At 41.7% G+C, this 22,647-nt stretch overlaps 2 protein-coding genes across 6 annotated transcripts in view; one reads left to right on the top strand and one right to left on the bottom strand.

Annotated features, from left to right (window-relative positions):
* The window catches only part of CABCOCO1 (ciliary associated calcium binding coiled-coil 1), a 214,364-nt gene that overhangs the window by 97,496 nt on the left and 94,221 nt on the right, over positions 1-22,647 (bottom strand). The window lies entirely within an intron of this gene.
* TMEM26 (transmembrane protein 26) lies at positions 8,307-22,520 on the top strand. 2 transcript variants are annotated; one of them, XM_048311320.1, is made up of 6 exons: positions 8,311-8,840; positions 11,901-11,979; positions 17,310-17,423; positions 17,940-18,160; positions 19,178-19,254; positions 21,497-22,520. In XM_048311320.1, the coding sequence occupies exons 1-6, from the start codon at positions 8,650-8,652 to the stop codon at positions 21,910-21,912; spliced, it is 1,098 nt and encodes a 365-aa protein (XP_048167277.1). In that variant the 5' UTR covers positions 8,311-8,649; the 3' UTR covers positions 21,913-22,520. The 2 variants fall into 2 exon arrangements, with proteins under 2 accessions (XP_048167278.1, XP_048167277.1); XM_048311321.1 differs by lacking the exon at positions 17,310-17,423 and having other exon boundaries at positions 8,307-8,840.

Raw genomic sequence — 22,647 nt, 5'->3', positions numbered from 1 at the left:
ACCGGCATTGTGAGCCGTACAGTGGGGGTGATCAGAAACAACGCTCACTCATTTTTGGGTATTGTCACACAAGTCAACAATACTGTTTTACTCAACAAAAAAGTTTGAAGATCTCTGTGGGTGTCAGATAGGTATTAATAACTTATGGGTAAACATCACAGAAAAAAAATTCTGGCACTCAGTGTCTCTTTTTGCCAGAAAAGAAAATGATTGAGCAGATGGTTTGTTCAGAAACTGCAGCCTTTGGGAAGAAGCTTGTTTGTAAAACTGAATATATTTTGCAACCAACAAAGATGTGGAAATTTTTGTCCTTAGGAAGTTTTCACTGCTAACAAGAGGACAGGAAAGTCAGAACAGTATTCCAGTTCAAAAGGAGTATCTAATCTTACTACTTTATTTTTTTTTACTTAGCAGGTCTGTGGCAGTCCAGTGCAACAGAACATAATTAAGCATCTTGACAGGTTTATGGAAGCCTTGCTCTCAGACAAAGACCCATGTCATTACATTTCCACTGCAGTGATGATGAATATGATTAGCAGGGTTTTTTGCGGATGGGAGAGCTGTTTTCTTTACACGCTCCCCCTCCCCTTGTCTGCATTTGTGAAGTAATTTCCCAATCTGCCAACCTGTATTTTGTGGTACGGTCCTGTCTTTCAGCCCCTTCCAGCACAGAGATTAAAAAGCCAGCTTAACTAATTAGCTTGTAAAAATATTACAGAGTTTTGCACACAGCTCCATGACTATTTTCTTCATTAAATTCTGAACACATGTCAGGGGACTGACAAAATCTATATAGATATATAAAAATATACATAAAAACCCATGCAGATGATCATCACTGGATCCCAATATCACCAGGGAGGAAAGTGGCTTGCTAGGACCATAGCCAAGTACCATTGTTTAACTGTTCTGAGTGATGATGGCAAAAGCCTACACACAACCTGTAAATCATTGAAAAAAAACCAAAAAACCAACCAAACAACAACAACAACAAAAAACCAACCAAAAAACAAACCAACCAAAAAACGCCCCCCCAAAACCCAGAAAAAACCCAACAAAGACACTTTATCAGGCACAGATAAGCAGAGAAGCCAGTGTCCTTCCATGAGTCCCCTGATAAGATACAGCCTGGCTTTGTGAGACCTGACTTCTCATGTACCCAGTACAAACATTACAGGTCTGGGGATTTTCTTTTTATATACATTTTTTTCATCCCTCTTACTTATGACTTGAGTTTATCAGAAGCATATGATCATAATTAGCAAGACACCGTACCCAAAGAAACCAAGTTGCAGTAAGACACAGGCTGTATTGACTTGATTTCAGACTCATTAGCTTAGCCTCAGTGCCATAATAAACACTTTCACAGGAATTCCAGTGAATTCAGACCATGGAGGAAAAACTTAATTGTAAGACTCTATGCAGAGGTACTCAGCAGGTAAACAAAAACAGTGCCACAAGTTTTTAGCTTACAGCTTATGTTGACAACCATTGTCTAAAGCCTGAGATATTCTCCCTGTGTGCCCAGTGTTCCATCTGTAAGAGGAGCGTGGCCTTGTCACTGGCAATAGATGTACCAGGAACCTGTGCCCAGCCTCCATTTTTTTGTGCCCCAAACATGAACCATGTTATTCCTGTCAGGTCACCACATGATTGTTACATTGGGAAACAGGAGAGAGAATGACTAGAAAGACAACTCAAAGGATTCCTAGCCAAAATTGGAAAGTTTTCTTCTTTGCTGAGGACAGATGCTACAGCTTTTCACTGTTTGTAACTTTAGGTCTTCCACTTCAGTCATGGTTGAAATAGTGCCTGCAGAACAAGGTTGCTTCTACTCTTCTTTGAAATATGCAGTGCTTCAGAACTCCTGTGTGTTCCCAGAAATAGAGCCAAGGCTGAAGGAGGAATTACAAATCCTAATAAAATACCTGAAACCTTTTCTTTCTTTCTAGTTCTTCAAGAAAAAACTGGTCCTTCCAGAGGGCTTTTTTTTCTGAACTATAAAACCAACAGAAAAGATGTATAATTGTAGGAAGCTACAAACTGCTCATGTGCTTTCCCCCAGCTTTAATCAGAGGGGGAAAAAACACCCCTCTTTGCCATATTTTGGGTCTGCAGAGGCTTTGATGTCAGTGGAGTTCTGCCAACTCCCAGCACCTCACACTCCAGCCAGGGCCCCAGTGCTTGTGGCAGACCCATGGCCACTCCTGACTGTAGTGCCAGGCAGTCAGTGCTTCCACTTTCCTTTCTGAAAGCCTGGACTCACACTAAAAATGAGCTGAAATTTGTGCTAAACTCACTCTCCTTTATCAGATCTGAGTCTTGGAAGGCAGTGGCCCACAGCAGGTGGTAGCTATCCAAAACAGCCAACCATTTGACAGGTTCTCTCCTCCTAGGAAAAGGTATAGAGAAGGAGAGAAATGACTACAAGTACAAGAAGGGAACCATGGAGTACAATTATGTCCAGGTTACAGAGATGCAAGAGAGCAGGCTGGCCATTGGAAGCCTTTTGCTCTTGTGCTTCATAGGTACATGTTTGCACTTCGGATTATAAACTCACCCAAGTATATTTTGAGACTAGATTCTGCAGTTGGTGGCCTCAGTATGGGGGGGACTTAGACCACAGGTTGAGGCTCTTATAAACTTAGTGGCAAATAAAAAGGTGCCTGAAAATACTGGGGGCTTGATTTTTGGATGAGGGTGTTTTTACATGCCTCCTTTCCTCTGAACAGAAACAGGGTACTCCGCTAAATTGGAGACCAAGCATTTTTCTTCTTTGTTTAAATGAAAGGAGGGAGCAGCAGAAGAGGCTTATAAGAAAGAATAGACAGGATTTGTAATGTTCATAAAGCCAAAAGCTAGGAAATTAGATGAAAGAAACCTATCAGGGGTATATTCTTATGAAGACTGAAACTGAGATTGAAAAGTTCTCTAAGTGAATTATGATTTACTGGATAACAGATACAGAAAGATTTCACTACCACTACCCATAAAACTGCACTGGTTTTTTATCAAGTAGCTCCTGTTTAGCCCATCTAGTTGATGAACATTCTTCTCAACTAGCAAATATAAATGACTTATGGGGATAATATTTCAATATATAATGACATTGCTATACCTCGGATTCTTTTAGGATCTGGGTTATTAAATATTAAATATCAAAGCTGTAAATTATTGTAGCAGCTTTATACAACTAAATTAAATTCAAACAAAACCTAATTTCCTTAATCATAGACTGTAATCCTCCAGGAACATATGCTATTAACTCAGCTACAAATGGCACAGAAACTGTATGACTTCAGTTAAGTTATTTTATATCAAATTCTAATCCAGGGCAGAGTCTTCAGTAAATCTCCTGCAGGGATTTTAATGCTTCTGCAATCATATTGGCTCTTTACTAGAGAGCTAATCTTTTTATACTCATTTTTTTTTCACTCCTTTATCCATTTCCTTCACACCCTTACTGAGCTATAGCTAGTACCTTCTATCACATATCATGTCTTGAAAGATTTGGCTTCTCCCTCTTGCATTTGATCAGCAATAGTTAGGCTTTCACTTAAGCCAGAATTGGACAGGTTTTGTTGTTTCCCACGTGCAACTGAATCATTCCCATTTGTAACATATATTAACATGTATGTTAATTGCCACTTGTGGTGATCTCCTTATAAGGCTGTCATAACTATTCACAGTTTGCAGTCAAGCATTAAGAAAGCAGAACAATTTCCTCTTCTTAAAGAACTTTATGCATGTAAAACTACACAGATTTAATTTAAGCAAGAAACTTCCTCAGAGACTCAAGACAATGATTGGATAATAAAGAAATAAACCTTAGAGCCCTAGGTGGTAAGACTTGGAGAAACCTCCAGAGATCATCTAGTCAGCCCTCTACTGCAAACGATCAACTAAACTGCTGTCATCCCTGACAGATGTTTCCCTAACCTGTGCTTAAAAGCCTGCAACAATGGACGTCTCTCTACACGATCTATTTCAGTGCTTCACTGTCCTTCCTAGCAAGAGATGTCTCCAGACATCTAATTGCAATTTTTTGTCTTTCTTCCTTTTTAAACCTTTTACTTCTTTCCCTCTGCTTTGGGACTGGTGAACGGGCTATTCCTGAACACTTGGCCGCTTTCATCTCCCCTCAGTTTTCTTTTCTCTACATTGAATCACGGTATCTTATTCTTTCCTCAGCAGTCTTGTCCATCTCTGGACACTCTATTCTGTCAGCTCTCCCCTGGGATTAAGCATCACCAGAATTAAGGCAGTTTAGCTGAGGTTTTTCCCAGCATCAAGGCAGGCAGAAGAAATAACTGAAATTTGGCACATTACAGGTCTGTTTATACATCCCAGTGTACCTCCTTCACAGCAGAACAACACTGCTGACTCACATTGAATTTATGACCCATTCTCATCCCCAGTCTCTTTCAGATTATTACCCTATAATTATTTCTTTATGAATATTGTAAATCAAATCTTCTAAGTCTCTTGAACTGAAGGCAAATAGCCATTACCCCCAAATTTCACTGCCAAAAACATCCCAGTTTGTAAGCAAGGGAAGTAAATTGAGGGTCTCTGTGTTCAAGAGCTCTCCCCAAAGAGAAAAAAAAAACCCTAAAGCAGAACAAAAAACCACTGCACATTATCACAAAAACTCAAAGAACTTTTGTTCTGGAATTCCTCTTCACAGGATTTCCTAAGCCCTGCACTCCAGTTCAAACTGGAGTCCGTCCAGGTACTTGAACAGGGGTCTTGTGATTTTATAAGCACTGCAACCTAGCAAGGATGTCACTTTAACTATCTAAAACTGACTTGATTATGTAATTTCCTACTATAGAAACACTCCTGCCCTTCTCCACTGGTTCCTCCCTCATTGAGCCAAGGTAGGGCAGCACTTCAGCAAAGGCCTTCCCAAGTAGAGGAGGTGGACATTGTCAGGTTTCAGCTCTATATCTACTTGCTGATGTGACTCTCCATTTAAGAGCAGTGTGGCACTGCTGACTCATGTTCAGCTTGTGACCCCCCTCCAACCCTAGTTTGTTGCTGGGAACTGCTGCAATTTCACATTTCTGACAGTTATGGAGTCTCCTTAGCACAATCATCATAGTGACTCAGCCTAAAGGCAGAAATTATTCAACGCAAGCACAAAGATCCTGTGGCACAGTTTTTTAAGTGCCAGATTTCCTATTCCTGCAGAAAGAAGGTCACTGGTGCTGGGGCACAGTAAGGTTTAACATTTCCCAAATGCATCAGACATGCTACAATTGGCTGTTATGTGGCAGAGCTGTGCAGTGGATCTTGCCAAGGTGTCTTGGATGAAAATCCCACACGCTGTGACACGTGTTCACACCACTGTGTCCAGGCTTTGCCAGAGTACAGAAACTCATGCAAACATTAACTCTCAAGGGTTCCCAGACACAGGCCAGATATTCCAAGAAAAAAAAAAAAAGAAGAAAAAGAAAAAAAAAAGAGAAAGGAAAAAAAAGATAGGGAAGAGGAGGGTATATCATTAGTAGAGCACTCTATACAGACAGACATGAGTCTTGCTTTCAGCTTGGATCCAACCAACACCACAACCCAGTCCAGATCAATTTCTTCAGAGATCAGAAAGTCTCTACTAATGCAGCCATTTCGGGTCAGAGTAAAGGTCCACCTAATTCCATTGCCTGCATCCAGCAGTAGACCTAACTCCATTCTCAGGGAAAGAGTATAAAAACAATGTAAACAAAGTTTCTCCCTCAAGTACTCTCTAGCCCATGATCAATTAGCCTGACAAGTGTAAGCTGCAGATCAGTAGAAACTATGACAAGAATTGAATTGGTGGAACACTAGCACACACAGAGTCATAGAGGGAAAAAAACATTCTAAAAAACCCTTCTATAAGGTTCTGTGCAGGAATCAGTGCTATCCCATACTACAGTGTACATCTGTACTCATGCTGGGACTGCACTCCTCCTGCACAGCCCCTGAGGGCTTCTGTGCCACCTGACCATCCTCTGATCGAACAATTCCCTGGCAGACTTCCTAGTCATGACATGTTTGAACAGGTAACTGACATTTTACTTACTATGGTTTTTGCTAATTGTCCCTCACACTCCTTCAGCCAGCCTTACCACATTTGTCCATGCCAGAGTTTAATCATCTTTTCAGTTTTCTTCAGCTGGACAGCACTTCAGCTTTTTGAAGGATACCTTCTTGCTCCTGCAACCTCACTTACCCTGCCAATGCTGGCTTCTTCTCACTCTTTCTCAAGTTTCCCTTGATGCACAGTTATTATCTCTGCACTTCCCATGTGATTTACGGAAGCAATATCCACACTCCCTGCAAAGAGTTAGGTGCTCCATCTATCTTACTTTCAACATGCCTGCTGATCTGCATCTAGTTTTCCTTTTTGAAGCAGAGCAATGGTAGAGAACTCTGGCTTGTCTTACTCCTGCAAGGATGCCGAATCTAAGCACATTAAGATGCCCCTCTCAGGGGACCTCTTCAGCTGTTACTCCTGACATCATATCCCATAAACCACTCAGGATTCAAGTCAAGCACTGCCCTCATGGGCTCCTGAACCAGCTGCTCCACAAAACAGCCACTGAAACATCTAAAAATGCACTCCGTCAAATCTGGATGCAATATTTGCCTCTTCTAGGCCAAAGAAACGAAGTTGTCCATGAGTACTTACTTCCCCCTCTACTCAGGCTGTTGTGCTGCCATCGTGGTCCACCACTGAGTAGGCAGAGCCAGTATTATATCTTCTTCCTACTTAAGTTTGGGACTTTCAGCGATGTGAAGTTTGGGTTGTTCATTGATGAAACTACCTTGTTAAGCAGTTCAGCTCCCAAGTGTCTTTAATATGCAGAATTACTTGGCTCCCAGCAAAGCTCTCTGCATCCTTCCTGAGCACGGTATCATGAGAATGTTCCACTGACCAACCTCCTTCCAAGTTTTGTGACCTCTGTCTGCCTTGTTAGGATCTCCATGAACAGTCAGACATACCAGTTCCCTCAAGTCATTTCTTCGACATTAAGCACTCCCACAGAGGAGTATCTTGTTTAAACAATCTCTTGAATCTGTCAGTTCCCGGTTTCCTCTTCCACTATATTTGACCTTAACGCCAACGGAAGGGCTGTGAAGCAGCAGCACCCAAGGCACGATATGGCAGGATGGCTGTTGGCAGGGATTATCAATAGTAGGTCCTTGACTTGAATTCATTTTCCTCTGAGCGTGAGGAGCTTGATTTTGTTCCTTCAAAAAGGCACACTACACAGTCCATTTATTTACTCAGGCATTTCCCAAGTGACTGATCTCTACTGTGGAATGGACTTTTGTTTTCCTTTTTTTTCTGGTCAGGGTTAAAGTAAAGTAGTCTTCCTCCCCTATATTCCCCCACTCCCAAGGATATCAGCTGGCCAGCACCAGCCCTTCGTAAAGGAAGAGGCTTGGCTTTGCAGTAAGGAAAACTTGGATCTTAGCAATTGAGGAAAAATACCTTCTTAGAAAGGTCACAACTCTTAGAAGAATATCTTCTTGTGTTTAAATAGAACAGGAGTTTTTAAAATTAAATCTAGGAAGTTATGACCTCTGAAACACCACAGTACTTTACATGGACTTGATTCTCTACTTGCATTTTACAATGGTCTATCTCAATTTAAGTGCTTTGGCAGCAAATGAACACAAAACTGGAGCAACGTAGTGACAATTGTGATCAAGAAGAAATTTCTCTTTGGTTACCCAAGAGTAAATTCAAATAAAATTAATAATCTCTATGAGAAACACTAAGGAAATTTTAAAACATATTCTGTACTTCATATACTGTTCCCACAGAGGATACAAGAAGTCTGTCTAGAGGTAATTGACCTAACAGTCAAACTTTTGTGCATTTTTTGTATATGCCTCTGTTGAATTCAGTAATATTAGTGTTAGCCCAGATTTCATCCCTGTTTCAGGAGTTCTGTACCTGGCCTGCTTCTTAGTCCTAAAGCAGGGTGCAGATGATACAATAGAATGGTTTGACTGGATTTCAGTTTCTGACTTCTGCTGCACAAGGGATTCCAGTACTGAACTAAGCATACATTTCCTGCCTTCTATATTGCAATGTTAAACAAACGATTTTAAAAGCTCCCAAATATGAATTCTCTTTCAGGGGGAGCAGAAAGAGGGGTTTGGTTTGCAGTCTCAGAAATGCAGTGGAGCTTTCAGCAAAAATGATTCAAATTAATATCGTGCCTTACATTGTGTCTTTGCTGGAAACGCACGAGGCGAGAGCAGTAAGCGCGGCTGCAGAGCGATGGTAACTGGGCAAGAGGGAAAACCTCGCCGCACTTGGTCCTTGAGCCGATGACAGAGGGGACAGAAACAATTCTCCCCACCCCTGCCTGGGCCGGCCAGGGCTGTTCCGAGCCCGCAAACCACTGCAGCATGGAAGCGTATCTTTTTTTTTTTCTTCTTCTTCCCTTTAAAAAGTTTTCAGGAAGTCTGGGGGAGGGGCGATGCTGTTTCTTTTTTGTTATAATGGGCCCCTTTGTGGAGATGGAAGAGGAGAAGGGATCTGTGTGCCGGCGAGGCGCACGCTTGCCGGTGACTCCCAAGGTAACTTGCCAGGGTTCCTAGAAGCGCCGGGGCCCCGCGGTGCGGGGCGAAGGGAGGGGGTGCAGCGGCATGGAGCTGATGGTGCTGCTCAATGCCCTGGTCACTCGCCTGCTCTTCGTGTTGCACTCACTCATCGGGGTCTGGAGAGTGACTGCCGTGAAGAAGGAACCCAAGTACTGGCTGCTGGCACTGCTCAATCTTCTCCTGTGCCTGGAGACAGGGCTCACCCTCAAGTTTAAGCAAGGCAGAGGCTACAAATGGTGAGCATATCCCGCCGAGCCCCTCTTGCTTCCTTGCATGTACTTCGCTGCAGATGCAAAGCTGCCCCCCGAGAGCAGGGGCCGCCCCGGCCCCGGCGCTGCCAGGCGTTCAGGGATCGCGTTTGCTGCCCGGCCGCTCCTGGGAGGCAGGGATGGAAAGCTGGTGGGTTTTGGCTCGTCCACTGCCAGAGAGAGGGCTTTCAGGAGGGGCAGTTGTACAGCAGACTACGCGGGAGCCACTCTGGCTGTGTGTGTCTCTTGCTGCAGGCAAAAGGTGGATACCGCGGGGCTGCGGCTGCAGCGGGCTGGGGGCACTGGGGCACCTCCTGAGCCACCTCCTGAGCGGGTCGGGGCTGCGCGCTGGAGGGGCAGAGGGGTGCGGGGGAACCCTGCAAATGCCCTGCATCTCACACCCCGTCCTGCCGCGCCTTGGATTGCACCTCCTTCTCTAGGACTGTATCCCCCTTCTCTCCTCCATGCAGCAGTGCTAACGCCACGCTACTGCATGAACCTAAACTCGGTAAAAAATAAAATATGAGTAGCAACCACTCTTTTGATACAGCAAGAGTGGCTTAAATATTTCGATTTGAGAGGCTGTTCCAGAGGGGAACTTAAATGCATGAAAGGCTGCCCAAGAAATGAACAAAAAGTTAGTCATCGCAGAGCTTGCCCAAGCACATGGGGTTTTACATGCATCTAAAGAATTACTGCTGTCATCTACAGCTCATCAGTGCTCAGGCAGCCAAAACAAAATGCTCTGTGAAAAGGAAGCGGTCATGTAACTAATTGTCAAGATTTCACTAGGACCTTTTATTGTTAAAAACTCAAACTGCAGGCAGGCCCTGAGAAAAATCCAGGACTAAAGAACCCTAGAGTATTTTTCCATGTTCTTAAAATCCTGCCCATTGCAACCTGTGAAAGTCATTATAACAGAAGTAGTGTTGTCTGACGATTCACACAAGAGTTCCATGCCCTAAATTTGAATGTAATAAAAGCAGTGATAAAGTCTAGGACACTGGAAAATTGAACAACAGCAGAGCCCAAAATGCAGTTATGAGACAGGCAGATTGAACAGACCCAATTCTTTTGGGAGAGGAGGCAGCAGCAGAATCTTTGTGAAGGAACACTTTCAATGGCAGGTTTTGAAAAATCCAAACAGAAATAGATATCGAAAGCAGATCCATGTTAGAGGAATACATAGAAGACTGGGCTAAATTTATCTAGAAGAAAATTTTGAAAATGGATGTGGTCCAGCACTTTAAACAGCAAAATAAAAGTACCGTTATAGGTGAGAACTGTAGACAAATGACCAGCATCTATTTGCATCAGGATAATTTTCTGCTCCAGTGGAAAACAGTCACATTCGGAACAGGCATCATCACATCAGCATCTGTAGAAACACCTCCACAGACAGTCACCGATCCAAGCAAGGGGCAGACTATGCAGCAGGACTCCTGCCTCCAACACCCTCATATTCTCTGTTCATTATTGACAGAGAACTGTTACTTATTACACCAGCATAAAACATTAAATGGCACATGTGGAGAAAAAGTCTTCTTGTGAGCCTTGTAATACCTCCTCCAGATTGCTCCTTCCGAAAGAAAGGTAGAGTTAAAGCCCCTCAAGTCTCTTGGCCTGATGTGGTATCATTAGCTCAGTATTGCTAACCTGCCAGCTGGATGGATTTTTCATGTGCTCAAGTCCTACAGGAAATACTGTAAAATGTTAGTTCTTCCATTCAAATGAGAGGTGTGTTCTCTCCCAAAATAACCCACAGAATCACTAACTTTTTTTTTCTTTAAAAAAAAATCTAACAACAAAAAACCCTCACTGCCAAAACAAACAACACCCCCTCAACCCTGAAAAACAAAAAAATGCAATGAAACCCAAACCCAGACTATCTTCAGTCTAATCTAAGAGGGGATTGTTTGAAACATTTCAGTGCAGTTCAGCAACCCAGTAATTCCCTAAGCAGCAGAATTTTTTTGTTTTCCTCAATACTTAATATCCACTGGAAATGTTATGATTACCAAAATAAAGGTACATTCAACATAGGAACAAATACTAAATGCAACAGCATTTGACCAAAATGTTGCTGCAGTTGCATACTTAGAAGCAGTTTAAATTCACTGCAGAATGTGTCAGTGGCAGGATAGAAGGAACCAAGCAAATGTTGTGAGTTGGGCCCCACTGCCCAGTCCCAGGGTGTTGCAGCAATGCCCACTCCATACTGTGGCAGAGCTAGATGGAACATTTGTGGCATCGCACCTCATTCCTACTCCAAAAGGATAGAATTGCCAAAAAAAGCCACCCCAATCAAATGTCAAGTGTTTAATAAGAAAACATCTGCAACTCTCACAAGAATCACTACCTGCAGAAGGAGTCATGAAACCTGTCCATTACTTCTGAATAAACCCAGTAAAGAAGATGAAGATAATAAAGCTTCATCAACATAAGTTATACAGAAGACTGGCAGGGAGAGAAGAACTAGAAAATTCTACAACTGCCTGCACAAATGGAGAAACAAGGCTGAGACACATTTTCATAAACCCATTTTAAGTGCACAGCCTGCAACTAAAAGATCTCACACTGAAGCAATGCTTGTTTTAGGAAAGCTGATGCTATTTCTACCTTTCCTGTGTCAATGCACAGGATTGTGAACAACAGCCTTTATCTCAGCATCACTCAGTGAACTGACTCAATGCATTAATTCACTCTTCATGAAATCAGAAAGAACATGTTAGCTACAGGCTTTTTAAATACAGAAAATGCTGTGATAGAAATACAAACAGTGAAGTGCCTTTGGTCAGTTCTTAAAAAAGAGATTTTAAATAAACTTCCATATTTGACCTTAAATGGATGTACAGATAAACCCATTGTTTATAATACTGACACAGCACGAGCAATCCAGCAAGAATAGCAATTCTTATTTGCAGTTACCCTATTTCTTAATATCCCATATGGCAGAGGCACAAGAGACCATATACCCAAACATTATCTGCATTGGAAAGTATTTATGATGTGCCATATTACCAAGATACCTTTTCTTTTCCTTCACAGGTTTTCACCAGCAATATTTTTATATCTGATTTGCATAGTACCATCACTATGGCTACTAGAAATTCATCATGGGACTCAGGTATTTATTATGAGACAAGATGGACTAGTTTGAAACTGATGCATTATTTGATGGCTTGGCTTTGGGCATGCAGACAGAAGTCTGCTAAGTCTTGTTCCAGTTCTCTCTTTCATATTGGTGGGTGTCCCAATCTAGCTACAGCTATATTGTGACTATTGTGCACTTCCTAATTACCAGATAATGAGCCTCTTTCCTAGCTAAAAATGAGACCATTTATTTGTATTTATCTGCGGAACTGAGGACAGGAAGTTTGAAAAACACAGCCTTTCACCCCCAGGTTACCAGCATGAATCTTGCTCAGTAGGGTAAAAGAACTTCATTGCTTTAGAGGCCTTTGTAAAATAAAGTGAATTTCAGAGTACTTAAAAGCAAATACCACAACTCCAAGCAAGTCAAAATTGAGACAGGTATCAGTGAAAGGGGTCTTAAACTCTGGTTTCCTCATGCTTGCTGCAACGTAGGAGAACACACAGATTGTTACCTCACCTGGTAATATGTCTGACAAGGTTTATATCCTTCCTTTCTTTGTGCTGCATAGTAATCTAGTGGCGGGGGGTCTGGATTCCAATTCAGGACTAAAACAGGTAAAATTTTTAAGGGCAAATGTTTTGGGGTCAGTTAGGGCCAGAACAGAGCCACTTAGCCCAACAGTTCTCACTGAGTCAACCGTCTCCTCATGCAGGCTAGTTTCAAGTCCCTATAGCACTTCCATGTAGGGAAAAGGAAATTTTGTCTGTCCTAGCATTTGCACATATGCAGTGCCTTACATCCACAGCAGTAAAAGTTCTGATTGGAACAAGAACAAAAAGTAACAGAAGAAAATACATAAATTATACTAAGAAGACCTAGTGCCTCATTTTCTCCTTTGTAACATTGTTAGAGCCCACAGAAGCATAATCAAATATTCAAAATTGTGTTTACACTGAAAATGCCTGAGGCTTTTTCTAAATACAGCAGCAGGAATTTATTGTCTTCTTGTTTTCCCAAATCTCCTTAAACAGTCACAGACAGGTAATGTGGATATTGAGAACATTTGTCATAGTTAAATCTGGTCCAAGAAACAAGCTAATTCTGTAGTCAAAGGCAGCAGTTTATTTCCCAAAATGATGTTAGAACATGGCATACTTTGTTCTTATTGATATACTGCTACTGTGAATTAAAGAGGGAGTATATCAAGTTAACAGCTTAGTTTATACCTGGAGAGGTAGGATAGAGAGTTCTGGAAACACACAATCTAACAGATTCAAAAACAATACCTCCAGAAGGGGAGCAGCTTCCTAACAAATAATCTCAAACACAGCACCCAGACTAGTACAGTTCTCAATACTGAAGTAATCCTGGGATTTTCATTATTTAAATGCTAACAGAATGGGTAACTATGCAGTTGCTATATCCACACTTTTACACTATGAAAACAGTGTGTGGTCTTTAAGGTGGTAGAACTTTGATCTCGTGTTCAATCTTTACCAGGAAGCATCAGCTGCTCGTGTCAGTGCTGTCATTTAAAGCAGGTGCTAATAGGCAGTCTCTCTTCCTGAAGACAGAGGCAATTCTGCCTCTCTGTGTACTGCAGAACTGGACATAAGTAACACCATTCATTTATCAAGGGTGAAATACTGGCTACATAGAAACTACTGCTCTGTGGTAATGTATTTGGGGATGAAATATATGTTACGGAGAGATGATAAACTCAATTGAACTGTACAGAGAGAAAACATTGCTGTCTGCTGTCGAGAAAACTGAAACCATTTAATCCATAAAAAAACCCAAACATTCTTTCATAATAATGTACAGGATCTCAGGGCTCTGTTACCTTTTCAAATGCCTGGTGTGCCACTGCTACAGAAAGCAGTAACTGACCACCTTTTGCAGGGCTTATCTGACTACCAGGGCTGTAGTTGATACAGGCTTCCAGTCAGGAATGAGACAGATACTTGGTAAACCTTGTAATTATTTTTAACCACCTTAACCTGAACATTTTGAGGATATAGTAAATATTACTGTCCATTCCCTCACCCTCATTCTGAGGTAGAATTCTCATACCAGCTAAAATTATAGCATAATGAATGCCTCAAAGTGATCTTTCATCTTTCACCATTCCTTCCTTGCCATACCCATTATATTCTTCAATCTGGAAAACAGCTTAGGCAACCTTTTCTTCGTGTTTTACATTCCAGCTTTCCTGTGTGAGCAAAATGAAGCAGTCAGGAGTGCTTTGAATTTCTGACATCACACGTGTTTCCATAGTGACAGCCTCACTGTTTGCAGCAAAGCACAGACAGCAAGCCAGGTACCTGTTGCTTGGCAGAGGGCCTGCTCCAGGGAAGGGCTAGACTCTTCCAAAATGTCCTCAGCTTCTACGCACATTAATAGGTTGAGGGTACTCCACTCAAATATTCAAGTGTCAATTTTACACCCCAATGCTGGCCCTGTTATGAAAAGTTAACCTATTTTATTTGATAATAATAGATTGTGAATAAGGTGCAAACAGAAACTGCCTGAATTAGTTTGGTGTTTCAGGTGTCCCCCATGCACTGGCAGTGAGCTTCTCTGCAGACCACACACCGGGACATCAGCATGTCATGCAACAGCATTTCCATTTTGATTAGATGGTTTATGAATCAGGGGTATGTAAGCTTCATCTCAGAAGAAACAAAAAGAAGTAAGCCAAGCCAGAATCGATATAAAATGTGTACAGTTTCTTCCTATTTTATCTTTGCACAGAAAAAAAACTGAAAACAAAACCATTTTTATTTAGCTAGGTACACAGTCAATACCTAGGACTAACTCGGATCTAGTAGTAAAAAGGCAAACCATGTTTATCAAATGCCTGTGAAACAGTAAAACAATATTCACTTTCTCCTTGTCACATTCCCATTTAGTCACTGCTCATCCATAACTCGCTAGGTAAATATGCCTGGCACCAACAGTCCTATTTACATGCATATACATGACGTAAATAAAGGCTCTTCTCCAAATTTTCAAGTGAATCACTTCACAATCACCACTTAATAAATATTCAGAGAGGAACAAACCCAAACAAGATATGAACATACTTAAATGAAAAAAACAGGCGCCTACTTAAAGGACTGGCTTTGCAAATGCAGATTTCCATTTCCTGCCTGGAAGCAATTGGGAAGAGCTTGGCCCTGAGCATGCCATTCAGTCCAAGATCACGGAGCCTTGCTCTGAAATGGTAAACCACTTCTCAGCTGGAAGTACTTACAAAAATGGCATAAAAGGAAAGACACCAACCAAAGACACCAATAATGTGAATTAATTTTCTTAGAGGTATTTCCTGTACCTTCGTGCCACTAGAACAAGAGAAAAAGAGCTCCCCTGCAAGCCATGGCATGGTTTCCTCTGCCTACCTCTAGCAGTTGAGCTGCTGAGTCCTGCAGCTCCTCAGACTTGGATGTGAAGTTCTGTACAGGTTCATGGCTGCTTTCCTCTTACCATGCCAGACCAGGCAAGGGGCCAGAGGGGGGAGCTTAAATGCAGACTTAATGACAAACCAAAGGCTGTCAGAGTCAGCCTTCCTTCTCCTGCACAGGTTAGTCATCCCTTTGCCCTACCCAGACTACTTGTTGATGTTCACTTCTTCATATTCTGGGGTGGTTAGGACAGTTATGCAATATTTTTAGGTTGTGGTCTCCTCAGATGACTGTGTCACACGGCCTGTGGAAATAACTCAGAAAGCCTGACTTTGACCTTGTGGGTGGGTCACCATAGACTTTAGGGGTTTTCTGTAGGCAACAGATATAGATGCCTCTCCAGAGCACCAATTAAATTTCATTTCCAAAACATCCTCTGAACAAGCCATTTCTTCTCTCTCCTTTAGTTGAAGGGCAAACCCAGGGAGATTAGCCCTACAGGACTGTAGCCAGGCAGAGAGTACCAGCCCCTCCATCTCACTGTTTCCATGCCCAGAACTTTAGACTTCCCTCTTCCAAATGGAAATATCTTCCCCACATCTGTGTCAATCTTTCAAGACTCTCACACCCACTGTTCAAATAAGACAAGCCTTCAGCTTAAGACTCTTTACTGCCAACTCTAAAAGCAACAAGCACATTTTTTCCAGATTTTTCAAGTACAGGAAATTTATCTACCACAAGGTCAGTCAAGAGGCAGCATTTACCCAGATACTGAACAACATTATCAGAGACCAAGCAAAGTATCAAAGTAGAATCTGAAATTTGCTGGAAAATGTTTCTCTTATATTGGCAGGCTTTGTGCTGAACACAGCTACTCAGTATGCTCTCAAACACATTCCAATTGTTGCAGAAAATCAGTCCCTGTGCAATAAAATGGTGGGGGGCCCAATGGAGAAATGCAAATCATCTGCAGTTCTCTGGCAAAAATAGGACAGGATAAAAGTCTTTAGTAACAGCATGGTTTGATTTTCTAATTAGCCTCTTTTTATTACAATGAAGAGAGATGTTAAGGGGTTGTTATGAAGACAGATTTTGGAGCCATGCCCCTCACAGTTGCTCCTGGGCCAGCCTTGGGTGTGAAGGTAGAAGGGCAGGACAGTGCTGCAGACAGAACATAGCCCCACCACTGGTTTACTGCAGTTGGAGTAACAGTATGTTTTAGCCAACACTCAATTTCCCAGATCACTGTGTTCTTGGAGAAAGTAAAAGCACCCTTTTTTCCATTTCAAAGGGATAGGCAACAATACAGCTCTATTTCTCTTAAATACTCCTTTATTTCACCTCTCACCTTATGAATTTCCTTACAAAATAAGGCACAGCAGGGGCAGGAGTTGTGGAGAATACAACCCAAATATCATACCCCAGCTCATTTTCAGCCTTGAGAGAAATCATACAGAAAAATGAAACAGTGACATTTTCAGAAAGCTTTTCCTGGATAGTAAAGAGAAGCAGATATTTTGAGAATAAATTTGAATATAGAGCCTGACCATGACCAGTTTTTACCTTATGTGACTGTTTTAACTAAAGAGAGACCATGTAGGGAACCCAGTAGCCAGTTTAGGAAAGCTGCAAGCAGATCACATTCAAAGGGTACAGAGTTAGCAGCACAGAGATGTCACCCACTCCATCGGCCTTTGCATTTGCATCCTCTTCTGCAGTACAACCCTGTACTTCCTCAGGAACCTACCAACACATCACTCTTGTCCTTGTGAGAGGAATTCTTCCCTTCTGAAGAAGGGAATTCCATTAAGAGTGAGGGAGGACCTTTGTAAACATCAGATACCTTTAACAAATGAACCCTCTGCAGTTCAGCAAAACAGGACACTCTCAGCCATAGAGCACATCTGCTCCCTGTGTGGGATGTTTACACACGTGTCATGTTTTTATTCACAACAGTACTGTGGCAATGAGCCTGGGGCAGTTCAGGTGAATGTCAGCAACCAAGACTTCAATCAATCCAGAGACAGCAATTATGGAAGTGAGGGAACAGATCACCACATCATTCAGACGGTGGGACACCTTTTCCTGTTACTAGTAGAGATCTTATGACAATTAGAGATAAGCACCTTGCAGAGTGAGTAAAACAAAAAAAAACCTCAAGACATATATTATATATATTTGTACTTTGGAAAACCACATTGTGAAAATACAGCATGCTGCATACTCACTATTGTTGCCAAGACAAGTCTCTGTGTAAAGAAGAGATGCTCCTATCATTCTCTTGCAAATCTCAGCAACTGAATTTAGAAGGTGTCTGGGTAAAGATTCTGCAAAGGATAATGCTCAGCTGAAAAGTGAGAACAGGAGGAGTAGTACACAGAGATTTGATTTGAAAGATTTGATATTCATTATCCAAAGTTTGTATTAAAGTGCCTTTTTCAAACCAGGCCTGCCAGATGGAAATTATTTGCTCTCATACAATGTGAAAGAGAACAAAAGCAGGCTCAAGGACAAATACAGTCTCTGAAGGTACCTATAACATCAGTCTCCTGAAGTTACAGTATATTATTGTTGTCTTTTAAACAGGCTAAAGTCTTTGTCAACCAGCTCTCCACAATCTGTGAGACTGTATGGACACTGGCCCTCCACCAGACTTTTCTACTGCTACTAGTAGTTGGGAGATGGCTTCTCCCCATTGGAGTTGAAATCACCCGAGATCAATTGTCTCAGCTGCTTCTCATGTTTGTGGGAACAGCAGCAGATATACTTGAATTTGCTAGTGAAACCTTGGACATTGAGGATGTTCGGTAAGGATTTTTTGCTGACGTAAATAACTTGCACAGTGCAAGATATTTGTGTGATGTGCAGTGTTCAGAGTGGTGGAACTGCGTTTCCCGTAGGAAACAGAAGGCTACGTTCAAGGGCTCTGTGTGCCTGCTCTTGCCTTTCCCTCTGTTGAAAGGCCTAAGTCCTGTGAGCTTTGTTAGGGATTACTCAAGTGTTGCCGGCAGAGAAGCATGTCACCTCATCACAATAAAAGAGAGCCAAACAAGCAGCCTAACTGCCAGGCAGCATCAGTTCTTATGGCTACAGGAGCTGAAACACTGGATACACAGTAAGCCTCCTTCAGGTTAATGAATCGCTTTAGATGGGCAAGGAAGCAACTAGAGCTGGCCTAAGTGATTCATTATCCAAGTTGCTCCTTTGGTTATCTCATATGTACTTCATGATAGAATGACAAAGTGTTCAAAGATAAGAAGAAGGGGAATGGCACAGTCTGGTGTGAATTTTCAACATTGTGATCTCTCCCAGAGGAAGTAAGCTCACCTCCCCCTCACGCTGCTGAGAGATGAGCTGTGAACATCGGTCATAAAGAAAGAGGCACAGAAGAGGTTCATCCTCTCAAACAAATACTATTTTATTTTTTGTAAATATCATAGCAATGCTTTTAGAGCCTTTTAGAGGAAAAGTATCCTTCCCAGTTGGTAGAGAAGCTTCAGGCTTGCAAGGAACGTGTAATCCCTACAAGGGTAAAGATATCCCCTCTGAGCCATAGAGTCTATTCTCACATACTTATTATTATAACATTAGCTTCAGATATTTAGTGTAATTACACAGCTGGAACATGTAAGCCTTAACAGCAAATATTCCATACAAAAAGGTGCTTCTGTTTTCCTTAGCATTGCATCATAAAAGCACACATCAATCAATCACTGCTTCACTCACCCACCCTTCAAATGACATTCCAAACACTACAGGAAGCATTTTTGTGATCACATGCGGAAATTGCATCTTCATTGTTATCACTTTTTCCCTTCCCATAGGAAGAATTACGCTCTCATAAATTCAATTCTTGCTGTATGGACCTGGAGTATGTTACAGTTTCCACTCGATCTTGCAGGTTAGTACTTGCATGTAGACAAGAAAAGAAAAAAATGCTTTTAAGTTTTTGCTGGTACATCTTGTGGCTGTGCACACACTACAGGCTGTACCAAGGACTTCTGGTGGAGAGGAATCTATATGACAACAGCTTTTGAAGAAAGCTCATTGTGGTTTCTTTTGAGGAAACACTTGTTTCTGGCTAACCTCTGATCTCTCTGATAGAGCTCTACTTTCAGGAAAAGGAAAAAAGGATTGCACTATTGTTTTACTCCAGTTGCCTGTTACTGCATTAAGCTTCACTATGTGAGTTCTCAAGTTAGATCTGGTCTATTATGGCTCAAATTTGGGTGGGTTACTAGACCCCACAGAGAGACAGGCAATTGTGAACAACAGAACAGCACAGCCAGAAGCACAGGAGAAATTACCTATTCACAGGAAACCTAAAGGACCATATGATGTTGGGACTCTAAATCTAAAAGGCCCAGCCATTCACCCAGCTCAGGGCTGTGTTTGTCCCTGGGCAGAAAGGGCTTCTCCATGTGCAAGAAAAACAATGAAAGCTGTCTGGATCGTCATCTGTTCCAACCATTTTGGTCTCCAATCACTACAAGTTTGCAACAACTACAGAAGTCCAAAAATGCATTATCCTCACTAGCATCTCATACAAAATAGATTTCTAGGCTGACACACTAACTAAAATAATAAATTAAAAATTCCTGGAATATTACTTTGTTCATTAGTCCTTTCTTAATGGACAGTGCTAGGCTTTGTTTCCAACAGGGAAGTTATAAAAATACTTCAGCATTTCAGCTCAGCAGCTCACCTCCTAAAAAATCTGATGCAATCACATTTCAGATTTATCATAGCTAAAATTCCTGCTACTGGTAAAATATATTCTATTAAAGATGCACAGCACTCAGGTTTAAAAAACTCAACCAACCAAATAAAAAACATCCTATACACATCACCACCACCCAAATAAATTCAAATAGAACTTAATCTGTTCATTTTTTTTTCTCTAGCTGTTGCTTTTCCACTTATTTAATTACATTTTCCAGTCAAAAATTAAATTACTGAACACACATTTTCCTGAAATTATTGGGGGTACAGTTTATTTTAGGCAGTTCTATACAGTTGCACAGATAGTACTTTTTGTTCAAGCATCAGAATGTTTACTCACACACCAAACATGACGTAAAAGAAATTTTTAGGCACTTATGATTAGATTACAGCAGTGCAGTTAGGACTATTAAACAGCAAAGGAACAGAAGCGTATTAAAAAATTAGCTGCTGCTGAAGCTTTGCCTAATGGATTCAGCAAATTTCTACATTTTACAACTCATTTTCCATTTGAGTCTCATCTGTTTCTTCCTCAACCCCAGCATTGACTCAAACAATAGAATTCTTTTGGCAAGTTGGAATGTTTGGTGGTTGTTACTGCATCACAAGTAGTGATGCTTTTTAAACCAGTGAAATCTCCCTGTCCAAGAGACAGGTTAATTAAGCTTCGTGTATTTTCGTAAGAGACAGCCATAGTTACCCCCACAAACCCTTCTGATGGTCCCTCTCCAGGCACTACACCATAGAGAGCATTTGAGCCCACCACCACCTTTACAGGCAAGGGGAACCCATGCATGCAAGTTCCAGCAGTTGTGTGAAATTGATGCCCACAAGGCTAAGAACAAGTTTACTGTGCCTTGAGCCTTACATGGCAGACAGAAACCTCATAATGCTCAATACTGCCTGGCACTGACAGGCCTTATTCTTACTATGACACATGAAAAAAGCAATGGCTATCTGGTGAATCTTTTAAAAGCAAGGTCTTAGCCTGGAACAAAATGAAATGCTACAGCACTGGCTGTTCCTATTCAGCACAGTTGGTTTTTTTCTTAAGGATATATACTGCTCTGGCATGTTGATTAACCACAAAAAAAAAAAAAAAAAAACAAAAATCCGGGGAAGTTGTGAAGAATCATTAGGTGATTTTCTGCTTCTTGTTGTAGAAGTGTATAAATACTAGTATGTTTGAGAGATACAAAAGAGGAAGTGGTTTTTAGTCCTGTTTGCCAGACCACATAAGTGCCTCAGATGAGTTTAGTGTGTTTTGCTGAAAAAAATCCCAGAAACTGGATGTGCTGTATGTTGCATAGTTTACAGTTGAATGCATTTATAATCCAGGGTACCCTGTATTGTGAGTGCCCTTTAGGCCAACCCTGGCTCCCCTTCACGAAGTTGTTTTAACATAACTGTTCTACTTCCAGTACAGCATATTGGCTGCAAACCAAGCGCACCGGCCAGGCGGATTCCCAGCCTGCTGCTCTGCAGGTACAGCGCGGAACTCTGGAACATTGGGGTCAGCCTTTTCATACAGGACGGCCCCTTCTTCATTGTGCGTTCAATTCTGATGGGCCACTTCAGAATATTCAATCAGATGCTGGTATTTTTTACAGCTAAGAATATCTTAGTTGTTACTCTACAGTTGTATCGGCTGGCAGTGATAACGTTAGACTTCCGTGCTACCGTTCTGCAGAGGAGCAGGAAAGGAGAAGTCTGTTGCTGCCCATGTGAGCCTTATGAAGCTCGTGCTCATGCTACTGGTCACCAAGAGAATGAAATGAAAGAGTTTGTTGCTTTCCCTCCAAAAGAGGAATCCCAAGCTCCATCAGAAGATCACTGAGCCGTTATTGACTTGGAAGAGGTTGCATTTCCCACAGTTTCTTCAGAAGGGCTTTGCCTGTTTCTATGATCAAATACACCTTGAGTGCCTAAGTGATCTTTTCCATCAAGAGAACGTTAATTTCTTCTAAATTGTAGAGGAACTTTCTCAAGAAAATTCATAGAAATGGGACTTTTTTTTAATCCATTTATATGGTGGGTTTTGACTAGTTCCGTATTATAGTACTCACAAGGATTTTGTAGCCATAGTTTGTAGTATCAAGAAAGGTTGGGAGCACTAACAAGATTGGTTATTACCATTGGTGGCACTGTGCTGACCTATGTACTTGCATGTATTCAAGTAGAAGGACAAGCGTGTCCTTTATGGGAAGCTCAAAACCATTGAGCTCTACTAGAATGGTTGGGCTATAGCTAGAGTGTGATGAACAGTATGTTCACTGTGCACAGGAGCAACTTCAGCAGCAACAACTGTGTGGGCGTGTTACTGCTGTTACTGCGACATGGGAACATTGTTCATTCCGGGAATTTAAGAAAACCTTCTTCAGATGTTACCTCATCTTTGGCTGGATTCAGTTAAGAACTATGCAACACCACGAAACTGCATACAAAAGACTCTTACGACCTGCATGGTCTGAATAACCTAAACCTTAACAAAACAAAAAAAGCAGTCCCCTGGATCATTAGAAGACAACTGCATTTGCTACAGGCATTTTCTACAGAGTTGCTTGCCTTTCTA

This window comes from Corvus hawaiiensis, chromosome 8 (assembly GCF_020740725.1).
Source record: "Corvus hawaiiensis isolate bCorHaw1 chromosome 8, bCorHaw1.pri.cur, whole genome shotgun sequence".
NCBI lineage: Eukaryota > Metazoa > Chordata > Aves > Passeriformes > Corvidae > Corvus > Corvus hawaiiensis.
This window is presented reverse-complemented; position numbering and strand designations above follow the sequence as displayed.